Source organism: Neolamprologus multifasciatus, chromosome 20 (assembly GCF_963576455.1).
Source record: "Neolamprologus multifasciatus chromosome 20, fNeoMul1.2, whole genome shotgun sequence".
In the NCBI taxonomy this organism is placed as follows: Eukaryota; Metazoa; Chordata; class Actinopteri; order Cichliformes; family Cichlidae; genus Neolamprologus; species Neolamprologus multifasciatus.
In genome coordinates, this window is record NC_140458.1 from 19,490,338 (window position 1) to 19,503,547 (window position 13,210).

At 40.1% G+C, this 13,210-nt stretch overlaps 2 protein-coding genes across 2 annotated transcripts; one reads left to right on the forward strand and one right to left on the reverse strand.

Moving 5' to 3' along the window:
* The first annotated feature begins 2,470 nt into the window (after positions 1–2,470).
* On the forward strand, positions 2,471–8,497 carry tmed4 (transmembrane p24 trafficking protein 4). The gene is made up of 5 exons (XM_085144672.1): positions 2,471–2,668; positions 4,292–4,392; positions 5,239–5,364; positions 6,777–6,923; positions 7,032–8,497. The coding sequence occupies exons 1-5, from the start codon at positions 2,506–2,508 to the stop codon at positions 7,179–7,181; spliced, it is 687 nt and encodes a 228-aa protein (XP_085000798.1). The 5' UTR covers positions 2,471–2,505; the 3' UTR covers positions 7,182–8,497.
* Positions 8,498–8,565: 68 nt separating this feature from the next.
* Positions 8,566–12,286, reverse strand: plpbp (pyridoxal phosphate binding protein). The gene is made up of 8 exons (XM_085144670.1): positions 12,122–12,286; positions 11,442–11,549; positions 11,307–11,342; positions 11,151–11,226; positions 10,523–10,663; positions 10,300–10,442; positions 10,081–10,179; positions 8,566–9,700 (listed from the first exon to the last, which is right to left on the reverse strand). Exons 1-8 carry the CDS (start codon positions 12,209–12,211, stop codon positions 9,521–9,523), a joined length of 873 nt encoding a protein of 290 aa, XP_085000796.1. The 5' UTR covers positions 12,212–12,286; the 3' UTR covers positions 8,566–9,520.
* Positions 12,287–13,210: the final 924 nt, after the last annotated feature.

The following is a 13,210-nucleotide window of genomic DNA, read 5'->3' on the forward strand; positions in this document are numbered from 1 at the left end:
CTCCTTGACTCCACGCTCAAACCAGCGTTCTTCCCTGTCCAGGATGTGTACATCCTCATCCTTGAAAGAGTGTCCACTAGCCTGTAGGTGTAAATAGACTGCAGAGTCCTGGCCTGACGAGGTAGCTCTTCTATGTTGTGCCATCCGCTTCGCCAGAGGTTGTTTGGTTTCCCCGATGTATAAATCCTGGCAATCCTCCTGGCACTTGACAGCATACACTATGTTACTCTGTTTGTGTCGGGGGACCCGATCCTTGGGGTGGACCAATTTTTGGCGCAGCGTGTTTTGGGGTTTAAAAGCCACAGAGACCCGGTGTTTCGAAAAAATGCGTCTCAACTGTTCAGATACTCCTGACACATATGGGATCACTACAGGTTTTCGCTTGGGCAGCGGTTGTCCTTCTCTCCTGGATCGGCTGGAGCTTTCTTTAGGTGCCTTTCCAGCTTTGACAAAAGTCCAGCTGGGATAACCACATTTACTCAGGGCCTTTTTGATGTGCTGTTCTTCTGCCTCCCTGGCTGCTGTGTCAGTGGGGATGGTGTTCGCTCTGTGTTGTAGCGTCCTGATGACACCCAGTTTGTGCTCCAGTGGATGATGAGAGTCAAACCTTAGATACTGATCCGTATGTGTAGGTTTACGGTACACGTCAGCTTTTAGATGTCCCCCATTACTGATGAAAATCTCACAGTCTAAGAAGGCTAACCTGCCACTTTTCATATCCTCCCTGGTGAATTTGATGTGTCGGTCCACCGAATTAATGTGATCCGTGAAATGTAGTGCGTCCTGAGATTTGATTTTCACCCAGGTGTCATCCACATATCTGAACCAATGGCTTGGTGGTGTTCCAGGGTAGGATAGCAAAGCCCTCTTTTCCACTTCTTCCATGTACAAATTGGCCACGATGGGTGAAACTGGGGAGCCCATGACACACCCATGTTTCTGCCTGTAGAACTGACCCTTGTATGTGAAGTAGGTGGAATGAAGACACAGTTCCAAAAGCAAACACACTTGGTCGATGCTGAGAGTGGTCCTGTTGCTGAGGTTGGTGTCATCCTGTAATCTCTTACGGACTACCTCCAACGCTTCCGTGACTGGGATGCAAGTGAAGAGAGATGTAACGTCGTACGAGACCATGGTTTCATCTGCCTCCATAATGACATCTCTCACCTTCTCAACAAAATCCAGGGTGTTCTGGATGTGGTGTTCAGAGCTGCCCACCAGTGGGTTGAGGATCAAAGCTAGAAACTTGGAGATGTTATAGGTGACAGAATTGATCATGCAGACAATCGGTCTTAAAGGTGCACCCTGTTTATGTATTTTTGGTAAACCATAGAGACTTGGTGTAGATTCCCCTGGGTATAGCCTGTGGTATGAGGTCCGGTCAATAGCCTTGTCTTGTTCTAACTGCTTCAGACAGTCTATCACCCTCTTCCTGTAGCCACTTTCTGGGTCTCGTTTCAGGGGCTCATAAGTATTTTCATCACTGAGTAGTGACAAAATCTTCTCATGATAGTCTTTCTGGTTTAGCAATACTGTGCACCTACCCTTGTCTGCCGGAAGGATGATAATGTTGTTGTCATCACTAAGTGATGTGAGTGCCTTCCTCTCCTCCATGGTGATGTTGGATGCTGGGGGCTTTGCATTGCTGAGACAGGCCGAAACTTTCGTCCGTAGTTGCTCTGCTTCCACTTCTGCAATATTGTTGTTACGAATTGCTGTTTCTGTGGCTGTGATCAGCTCCACTAGCGGGATTTGTCTCGGTGTGACAGCAAAATTCAACCCTTTAGCAAGGATGTTTTTCTCTGTTTGGGTGAGCTGTCTGCCAGACAAATTCTTCACCCACTTGTCCACATCCTCCGTGTCGCATCCTTGTCTCTTTTGACCACTGAGGACACTCTCCGTATTTTGCGGTGGTTTCCGACGTACAACAAGTAAGTCAAACTTCCTTTGTTGCCTGGTCTTAGACTTCTTGTGCTGAGCTAGACGAGCCTTCTCAGTAAAGTCAAACACCTTTATAAGAGTATTCTCATCTAAAAAAACCGAAAGTTGAGGCACACAACGACGTGTCCCGCTGGTAAAATTTCTGGGCTGCCTTTCCTCATAACAGCCATCCCTCAAGATTTTCTCCATTTAAAGCAATGCATTATCAGGCATTGTAACATCTAGTCCTTTTACTAAAAAACTGGTTTCAACTGCATCTGAATAATCCAACAATTCCAAGATGAGGCTTCGGTCACTACTAATATGTTTTTCTTTTTCATAATACAGTGGGTTTCTGTTAGGATTTAGGATTAGATTTTTAGATCTATTTATTGAATTTATTAAAAAGGTCTGTGCACTAAAATATAAAACTTATTCACGGGGTGAATCGTGGACGAGCGTGGAAGAAAGTCGTGCCTGAGAGGTTAAACTCAGGGCACCTCCTTACACTAGGAAATCCCCTTCCTTTTTTCACCGAGAGAGAAACGTCAGGTAGCCGCAGAGGCTTTACAACTTCCTGTGCTGATGCGCCCAAGTGAAAGAGGCCACAAGATGCTGTCTTTCCCGGCTGCTGGAGTTATTTTATTACTAGCTTGGATTTATCCAAGTGACAGCCTTTATTTTCACATAGGGGAGACGGAGAAAAAATGTTTCATTGAAGAAATTCCGGATGAGACCATGGTTATTGGTAAGGACTATTCGCTTGTTAGCATAACCTAGCTAACTAACAGTACACACTAACAGCTGGCTGCAGAAGAGATGCTGCGTTGGAAATGACAACGGGGACCACACGAAGACTTCTTCACGGTGTTCACACCGGTTAAAAGTGTTTAAGCAGCAAACTGTCAAGTTTTGGCCTACTAAAGAGGCAATCGGTTTGTCTCTTTATACTTAAAAAATATATTAACGTGAGTTTCTAATCTTAGTTAGCTAAACAGTATTTTACACCTGAAGCTAGCATAGTTGGAGTTGTACGTGGTAAAACTGGACGGGTTAACATACGTATAAATAATATAAATATATATATAAACAACCCATATTAGTGTCAAGTATTGCCGAAATAGTATTGTAAATATTTGTGCCAGCCTTGAATTCATAATTTGTCCACATCTAGAAGGTTTAGCTTTACCGTCACTCGGATGAATGCATTGGCACTGCTCCCCGCAGATCTATTTGTGGCAAGTAACCTTCACAGTACACTTGATTCGGTACATTTTAAGCATATGGATCTTTACTGTAGTTTTATGGTGTAATAGATTTAAATGACACGCTTTCACCAAGACTTTTTTATTTAAAAATTGTCCAAACTCAATTTCTTTTTCACACTGGGTAACAATATTCATGTTACTAGAAATCTGAGCAGATTTCTGAGCATGATGGTGATGCACCTAATATATGACAGTGTTTTGTTTTTTTTAAACCAATTTTAGGAACAGTATCCACAAAATTGTACTTACCTTACAGGGCTTTTATATGTGTCACATGTTTGCATTTTATGTATTTATGCATTTTTAGGATGTGTGTAAGGGTTCAGCTGCACTCAGAATGCTAAAACATTCTTAAATTGATCTCAGAAATGAGTTTTTTTTTTAATGCTGCTTTAATTAGGTGTAAAAAAAAAAAAAAAACAAAAAGGAAAAAAAGGTGACTCTATGATGCTACACTCCATTAACTCTACTGAGTGTTTTGGCCCTTACAGTTTAATATTTTGGTCTTGCTCTCAACGCTCTGCCAGCAGTGATTTTACTAACTGCAGCAGTGGTGTTTTGACTTTAGCTACATTTACTAGCTTGTAAATTTTGTGTTTAAAAACAATTTTTTGCCTGACATGAACAGAAATATGCATATTGTCAGGATGTAGAGCTGCATTTTTAAGATCTTAAGCTGACTCCGCTATTTTTATGAATGCTTTTTAGAACGTCAGAAAACTGAATTCCAGCATTTCCAAAAGTGAAATCTGCCTTTATACCCAAACATACATAAATGTTAAAGGCTGTTAAAAGTACAGATCCACTGAGAACTGTTGTATATTTACACTTTAATGCATCAAATATTTGAAATAAAAAAATTAAAATAAACTGTGTTTACTTACTTACATTTTGCTTTTTATGCTTTACCATTCAATGTGTTTTTATGTCCTGACCCTGTACATCTTGCGTAAATACCCTTGTTCAGTGTTATGATAGTATTTCCAACAGTATGTTTAATATAAACACACTTTACTGGCTGTGTTAGCAGTGCAGAAGTGAATGATTACATGATCCATTGATGGTATGTTTGTTTGTTTTGTTTTGTTTTTTTTATTTAAAAGGAAAGTACAGGACTCAACTGTGGGACAAACAAACCGGCTCCTTCCTTCCATCCACCCCTGGTCTTGGGATGCATGTGGAGATCAAGGATCCAGACACAAAGGTAAATACATGAGAGGTAATTTTCCATGAAGTGAAATTATTCTCAAATGAATGCTCTATGTTCCACAAGTGTAAACTGAGATTTGCAAAATGGTACAATTTGTATTTTTGAGTAGTCAAAAATGTGTGCTCAAATCTAAATCCAAAGCAATTTGAAAACACAAAAGACAATTTTACAAAATACACATATGAAAACTTGAATAAACGCTAATCATTGACACACAGATTTTTAATTTCAGCTATCTAAATTGATCATTTTTGCTTTCATAAACCTTACATATGTTTGTTAGTCATTAAGCTAAGATGAATGCTATTGTGCTGTGTTCTGAGACTGGTAAGGTGATTCAGATGTAGTTATCCCACATTACCTGAATTATATCTATATTTCGATTATACAGCAGAATAGTTATCTTGTACTAACTTAAGAGGATGAGCCAGAGGGATGGCTTATCGTGCTGTTCTCCAATCCGCAGAGGCATACTGATTGGCTGTTTTTGTAGCGGAAGAGCATCCACCAGGAAGCAGCAGCATATTTGAACCATATATTAACCTTCATATATTATTATATTTATTTTTATTATATATTATATTATTATAGTATTTATTCAGGTTTGGATATTTGCATTTGCAAAAGAGTTTTACCTTCATTCAAAAAGCTTTGTACACCTGTATGGATTGGAGCCTACAGTTGTGAGTACAAACACACATTTGTAAATCTTAGTTTACCCTTCTTGGTTATAACATACACTTTTGCAACCCTTTTGATACCAATTTAGCTCCATAGTTTTCTAATACACATGGAACATATAAGTTAAATCTAAGCATTTGCTGCTTACACATTCCACAGATCATCCTTTCGCGTCAGTATGGATCGGATGGACGGTTCACATTTACTTCCCATACACCTGGAGAACATCAGATCTGTTTGCATTCAAACTCTACCAAGATGGCTCTGTTTGCAGGTGGAAAACTGGTATGTACAGAAGTGCACCTCTGACTTTTTGAACTGCCAGACTGCTTTCAATTTAAAATAATTATCATTTGTTTAACAATAACTGAGTAATGTTAAGCAGTGTATAAGTGTTTAAACTGTACATTAAATGAGTGGTTTAAAAAATAAACGACCTAAAAGTAGTTGATAAATCATTAAAAAAAGAAGTGTGATGTTAGTCAAGTTTAGTGTATAAATGGTTATAATGGGTAGAGATTGTTTATATTTGACCAATTTCAGTTGGTAAGTTTGAAATTGCTAGCTAAAAGTAGTTAAAAAAGGAGCTGAATACCTGCAGATAATTAAATTTAAATTATTAAATTATTAAATTAAGTGATTTAAAAAAAATAGTTGATGAATTAGGTTTTTAAAGTAATGATAAAACCCTAGCTACATAAGGGTAAGTTTATAACAGATAAATAATCCTTGTAATACAAAGTTGACCAGATTTCTTAAATGAAAACTCTGTCACCCTTTATGAAGTATTTGACCTTCACACCAGTGTTAGATAACACATTTACTTGTGTCTAAAAACTTAAATTTCTCAGTAGTCTGAGATTGAAGGTGAGTTAACCCTAGACGCAACGAAACAACAACAACAGTGGCAGCCTACCTTAATGCTGTTTGATCAGCAGCGAAAATGTAGAGTCAAGTCACTAGAAACACAGTGCTACCTTAGATAAATTAAAAGTATTGTCTCTTTTTGTATTTTTGCATTACCTATTTATTATCATACATCTTAGACTTATGTTAATATATTTTTTGGGCACATCAGTGAGCTTAAAAATAGTTTTCACTGATATTGTTTGTTTGTTTTAATCTTTATATATAAAAAAGCCTCTTAACTTTGTCTGGTCTGGCACTAGTCTGCACTTCACCTCAGACTGAAGTAGCAAACAATATGCCAGTATCCAGAGAACATAATGTATGTGCTGTAAAATAATACCAATAAATATGGGTGTGTTGAGCTATGCTGGAAATGACCTAAGCCCATTCTGATTCTTTTGTTCGAGCCTCTTGGAAGGTTTTTCCACCAGATTAGCTGAGGTTCTTAAACCAGTACAGATCAATATTCTTGGGACCTTGGTGCTAGCATTTCAACTATGCTTTGAGTGAAAACATCATAATCAAGGATACATTAGCACCAAAGAATCCCACTGATGTCATCGTTCTTCTTCTGTGGAAGGAGAACCTGCTACTTTTTGCTTCCAGACAGGAGTGAAATTTTAAGGTCTAAAAAAAATTATTTCATAAGGACAGTGTGCAGCTGTAGTCACCATTTCCCAAATAAAACTTAAGGTTTTAGTTAGTACATCAATTTAGCTTATTCTAAGGAAGTTCTTGATCTGAATTTGACTGAAAAGCATGTAAATCTGAAGTGTCTGTTACTGCAGAGAGTGCATCTGGACATTCAAGTGGGAGAACATACCAACAACTATCCTGAAATTGCAGCTAAGGACAAACTCACCGAGCTGCAGCTACGAGTCCGACAGCTGCTGGACCAAGTCGAACAGATCCAGAAGGAGCAAAACTACCAGAGGGTGAGTTAAAAAAAAAAACAAAAAAAAACAAAACAGTTCTGTTTCATGTCAGAAGTATTGGAGTTGAAGCCACTGCAGTGACTTGAATATGCTGGTTGTCTTCTGCAGTATCGTGAGGAGCGCTTTCGCATGACGAGTGAGAGCACCAACCAGCGTGTTCTCTGGTGGTCCATTGCTCAGACGGTTATCCTCATCGTCACTGGTATTTGGCAGATGAAGCACTTGAAGAGCTTCTTTGAGGCCAAGAAACTGGTGTAACGTGAGTGTGAACAGAATCAGTGAGTGTGAAATGACACGAGCAGACAGACTTTGCTCACCCAAATAAAAAGGTGTAGGAGGAGACACTTGGTCCTAATATTAGCCATAAATGGTACGCGCAAATCTGCAGATACAATTTTGTGTCCCGGGTAATGTGGCTTTTTCCTTTCCTTTTAGTTTTTCCACAGTAACTCAAAACGGTTTGTTGTGTAATCCTGACAACACTGGACGTGTCACCTTTCTATCTTAAAGTGCAGGAAAAAGCATTTTTGTGATTGTATATGAAGAAAAATGAGAATGCTGAAGTTGTTACAAGTATTTAATTTTGGTCATTGTTAGTGTTACACATAGTTTCACACAGGTTTTGTAACTTTTAACCATAGGATTTCAGCTGTACTCATCAGGTACATACATTTCTGCATATACTATAATGCCTTTGGTTCCTTTTGCGCCCATTTCAGTGCTTGAGTCCCAGTTAGATTTTATAAGCAGCATAATAAATAGTTTATAATTATTCCAGAACTGTGTTAAATATGCACATACAGGTATTCAATGATTAACTCACGATACTTTGCCCACAATAGCAATGACATCATGATTCTGTGATATACATTAGGTTGATTTATTCAATGCATTGTGAGTTTCTATAGCTATATTTAGCTATATATAATATTAATATTTATTTAACCTATTGAATATTTTAGAGCTACAGCTTTGATATTGTTTCAGGTGCTTTACAGAAGCTATACCAATATTAAACCACTCGTCGAGATAGGCTTACAGTTATATTATAAATCTTTTATATGCTGCTTGTTTGTGTGAAATGAAATGTTAAAGTGTTACCATCCATCTTTCTACAGACTATGTATTGTTTGTAGTATACCAGATCTATCTGTAGAGCCAGTTTATGATATTAACAACAGGAATGTGTGTATAGATACTAGCTGCCCTTTTCTAATGCCTTTTACAAGGATTTAATACTACAAGAGCCTCTACACTTATCATTCCTGACACTAGATTGTGTTTCAAGAAAACTTATTTATTGAACAATTGTGACTTTTTTTTTTTTTTTTTTTTGCTGGGCTAGAGCCAAGTTGACTGTCAAACATTAGCAGGACAGCATTTTAAGATTTCTGATCATTTCTTAAATGTAGAGTTTAGATCCAATTTCAGATCCATAGACATCATATGCACTGAAGCCTTTTCAGAAATGTTAAATTGCCACTCTGGAAATATTCTGTTTTTTTTTTACTGTGGTCTGGGTGCCTGTTTCACATGCTTAATAAAAAAATAATTAAAAAAAAACTTTGGCTGAACTCTTTTTTTGTTGTTGTTGTTATTTGCGCCACTTTGTCCTAAGGAGAAGGAATACACAGCAAATGGATCATCGTTTCAACAATAAAATTTATTGCTTGGCTTCGGCTTCCCTGTGAGCCAGATTCCAAACCAAACAATGCTGAAATGCCTCGGTAGGACAGTAACCACACATTAAATCACAAACTGACCTTTTTTTCTCCCCATGTTGACAGAAAAAAAAAAAGACACACAGATCTTGTGATACCGGTAAATAAACCACTGCTACACCATCAGAGCTGCAGTGTGAAAACCTTTGCATAGGTTAACCCTCACACTCACCTCCAACAAAGCACCACAGCACGGACACGAGACTGCTACACAGAAACACTTCCTCGGTTTACGCTCAGGTTTATTAATATCAAGAATAGAGTTTTGTCACCTTTGGCACACCAAACAGAACAATATCAAACACACAATACAATGTGTCATTATAAAGGGATAAATGATTTATTTGTTAAATCAGGTCTTTGTTTCATATGTTCAACAAAAGTGGTACACTGTGCTGTGTAGAGGTCCTGATCTGTGGGAGACACATTTCAGCACCGTCATGTGTTTGAGTGGAAAAGTAGAAAATATCACACACCATCACAAGAATCCAAAGAAACCTCACGCAAAAACACTGAAGTCGTTGTGTTTTCAGTAGTTTGTCTTGTATCCAGTTATCTTGACTAAAAGGTTTTCCATGAGGAGCAAGTCAGGGCACTAAAAGTTCATAACACTTGTTAAACAACGTTAAAAAGGTTTTCTAGCTCTGTGCCAAATGCCACTTTAATGCTTAAACTGCAACAAGGGCACACAAAAAGTTAGGATTAGGCAAATACAATTTACAATTAATGCAGGATTCCTCAATCCTAGCTCCACAAGGCTGTGTGGAAAAGATCTGCTTCACCGCTCTGTTCGTTCTGCATGTGAAGAGCAGAGCTCTTTTGTTTTTTGTTTTGCTTTTTTAATTAAAGGTATTTCAAAGAAAGAGAGGCTCTTTCTTAGCGTTCAGACACGGTGAGGTGCTGCATCTTCTTGGCGGCATCTTCTGACACCATCTTAGATGTTTTCTCGGGACTGGGAACTGGACTGGGATTAGGAGTGTTCAGTGCACTGTTGGGATACTCCCTGTTGCCGAATATGATGCTACCCACTCGCACATTGGTGGAACCCACCTCAATCTTTACATGGAAGCAAAGAAAACAAAAACAACAGTTAAAAAGGAAGAAAATGGGATGTGCAGATTCAGATCAAATATCAGCAACAATGCTGAGGAGTCTCCAAGGACAAATGATTGTGCAGACAGTCAGATTTTCACGAAGACTCCACTGATCTTTTCTGCAGTGCTGGTACAATGTTGACATTTTTTCAAAGTTCAACTTTTAGGAAATGCAATGTATGTGCTGATGTGGGGTTTGACACAGACATTCATGACCTACAGAGGATCATTGACTTTAATCAAAGTGCATGCTCTGAAGCAAAAGAAATTTGATTTCAGAATTTGGACACTCAAAGTTTTTTAAATTGCTGTTACCAGCTTCCATACAGGAGGGACACTCACCGCATGTTCAAAATCGGTGGACATACCCATACTCAGCTCTACATCCTCCGTAGGCAGCTTCAGACTGTCACACACCTCCTGTCTCCGACTCAGCAGCATCTGTGCAGGTGTATTGTTAGGATTACAGACTGACACTAATATTAATAATGTTTTTCATTTTTCTTGGTCCACACAAAAATGACCACAGGTAAATGTAGCCGTTCTGTAATTGTTTCGTACCTGGAAGTCTGGGTTGGGCCCCAGAGTGAGGTCATAGCCGTAGCGCCCAATGGTCATGAGTCCTAAGAAGTGCAGGGCGGGACACTGTGTCACTATGTGCTTCACCGTGTTGACCGTGTCCTCTGGTGGCAAGCCATGTTTGCCTAAGACAAACATTTGACGCATTGTTCACGTAACAGCAGCAGTGTTAGTGATCAGATTGTCACACCCAAGAAGCACTCACTCTGTTCTCCGCTGGTGTTGACCTGAACCATGACCTTTAACCTCTGTGTGCTGGCTCCTCTGATGCGCTGCCACGAGCTGTTGACCCTGTCAGCCAGTTTTGCAGAGTCTATTGTCTCCACAAGGAAGAGATTCTGGACTCCTGCAAAAATGAGGATAAAAGGGTATCATGCTGCTATAGCTTTAATTTGGTACAGTCATGGTAAAGAGAAAGTACACCCAACAAGCATCATGGCCCTTCCCACACTGCTTCTCAAAGATCACTGCTGATTGTCTTCCCTGTGTTAACACACACCCGAATGGTCCAAATGATCACACTGACAAAATGTCTGCCTTTATAGTCGCTCTTGTAACGATTAGAAGTACCTGACTGTTCTCTCTTTAATTACTATGGTAGCAGTAAGAGTGTACTTTTTTCAAACACTGTTTTGTTAAAACAGATAATGACACAGTGTAATATGACGTGTTGTTGTTCATCTGAGGTTCTATCTACACAATTTTCAGACCTGCTAACGACAAGATGTTTTTAGGGTTCTTTTTAGGTTTACATAAAACCTTAGAATAACCACAAAGCACTCTGAGCGTTTCGCAGGTCTGTGACCTCTACAAGAGAGCTGATGGTCACTCACCCAAAAGTTTGTTGACGTTATTCTTCTGTAGATGGCCGATAAAATGCCACTTGATTTCTGGACACAATTCTAAAATCTGGATGAAGGGAAAAGAAACACGGTCAAGGTCTGCGGTGGGGGAGGAGCAATCCAATCTTCTAAAATATGTGAACCTACCAGAGGATCTGAAGCTTTGTCAACAAGTTCATTAACCTAGGGAGAAATGAAGGGCAACGTCAATCATCTGTATTACTGTCCACCTTCATTCTCCTCACAGGTCATGCAGAGACGCTGGCAGTGTTCCACACTCACATAATTTTCCCCAAAGTTCCGCTGCCCTTGCTTGTAGGCCTCCACAACCATCTCTGGGGGTTTTGTCTTGCTGACAGCTACAAGGCGGGGTGATACAGCTGGTAGTGTCTGAGGAAGGACAACAAAAGCTCATTTTTCATCTGTATCAGTGAGCATCAGCAGAGGAGCGTGTGATGCAGCATGCAAGCAGAGGTCTTTTGCAGAGGAGTGAGTCAGCCCTGTCAGCATCATCCAAAACAACGATGCTTCCGGCTGCATTCACATCCTGCTACAGATCGTTCAGCTGCTCCTCATCATTTAGATAAACCAGCTCACAGCATGTTCCCACAGCTGTGACCTACATCAACCTTGATTCTATTTGAATGGAGTGGCACTTGTTGAAAAGGACATCTACACTCGTGGACGTTTCCCATAGAGCAACTGACAGACATCATCTGTACCCACTAACACGCAAACACAGCCAGAGTGCGTGTACCATGCTCCCCGCACGCACTGTCACGCTGCATGCATGGGGTGTTATGAAAGTGCTGCCGCAAGCCCGACTGTCTCCCATTCAAAGGTTGAAGTGTTTGGCAGCCTTACATAACGATTCGTGCTGCCGCAGCACGTTTTTCTCAGGGCCCCAAGAGAGGAGCGAAGGCAGCGGCGCTACCGAGCGGAGCATTCCGGCCTGCAGTTACCTTAGGCCGCCGGGCCGCCGCCTGGTTCACTCGTTCCACTACCGACTGCAAAGCCTTGGCAACTTCCTCCGACATCGCTACTTTCCACATTCCGTTAAAACAGCTATGACACAGAACGTAAAGAAACGCGTCCGCACTGACGACACTCGGCTTTCAAAATAAAAGTCCAGCTGAACGGGAAGTCAGTCGTCCGGAGTGCGCCCCCTGTCGACCCGCCGTCAGCATTTGCGCATTATGATTACACATGCACACAGCACTCAAACGCACCGGAACTGAAACCTGAGTGACAATTCCTCTCCGGCTTCAGGCCAGAAGAAAAAAACTTTTTGAAGTCATATTTAGGAATAAGGTCAGCAAAACTGTCTTTACCAGGTTTTTCTAGATGCAGATTTTATGTGCTGCTGACATATAAAGGACAACAGTATCCAGAGGCATTTGTTGGCTGCTGCAGTCTGGGAGACTTGCTACTGAAAAGGAATGACATTGTTGTTTTTGTGTATGTAGATACAACCTGTTGGCAGTAAAACCTTTATTTCGATCATATCCTGCATTAAAACATATCTAAAACAATACACACACTTTATATATTTGTGATCACTTAGTTCTTTTTCTAAATATAAGAATTGCATTAGGATAAGACAGGTTTAGTCATTTATTTATGTAGTCTTTAGTAGTTCTCTTAAAGACAACGTTGGCTGCTTTTTGTCCCATTCTCTGTCAACGTGATCCCACACTGCTTCACTAATGTTGGCTGAGCTCTGGGGACACCAAACCATGACTGACTGATCAAATTTCACTCACTTCACATGGCCTGTTGCCACTGATTTTCAAGCCACTTCTAATGTCAAATCAGAATCCTTTAATAATCCCTAAGGAAATTATGTGAACACGCATACCTCAGCCTTTTCTGCCTGTTTGTCTTCCTTAAGGATGACTTGTTGACAGCCACTCTTCCACTCAGACCATTTCTGACGAGTCTTTGGTGAACAGTAGATGGGTCAGTAAAGGGCCTGTGCCAGATCTCTGCTGGATTCTTCTTTTATTTCTTAAGGACATGACATTCAGATACTGTTTGGCTGCTGTAGTGCT

What these genes read in the sequence shown, in the direction of transcription:
- tmed4 (XM_085144672.1), top strand. Translation starts at nt 2,506, where the DNA reads ATGCGCCCAAGTGAAAGAGGCCACAAGATGCTGTCTTTCCCGGCTGCT. An exon ending in GGATGAGACCATGGTTATTG is followed by an intron (nt 2,669 to 4,291) that starts GTAAGGACTATT and finishes TTTATTTAAAAG; the next exon opens with GAAAGTACAGGACTCAACTG. An exon ending in TCAAGGATCCAGACACAAAG is followed by an intron (nt 4,393 to 5,238) that starts GTAAATACATGA and finishes CACATTCCACAG; the next exon opens with ATCATCCTTTCGCGTCAGTA.
- plpbp (XM_085144670.1), bottom strand. Translation starts at nt 12,211, where the DNA reads ATGTGGAAAGTAGCGATGTCGGAGGAAGTTGCCAAGGCTTTGCAGTCG. An exon ending in TAACGTCAACAAACTTTTGG is followed by an intron (nt 10,664 to 11,150) that starts GTGAGTGACCAT and finishes TCATTTTTGCAG; the next exon opens with GAGTCCAGAATCTCTTCCTT. An exon ending in CAACACCAGCGGAGAACAGA is followed by an intron (nt 10,443 to 10,522) that starts GTGAGTGCTTCT and finishes TGTTTGTCTTAG; the next exon opens with GCAAACATGGCTTGCCACCA.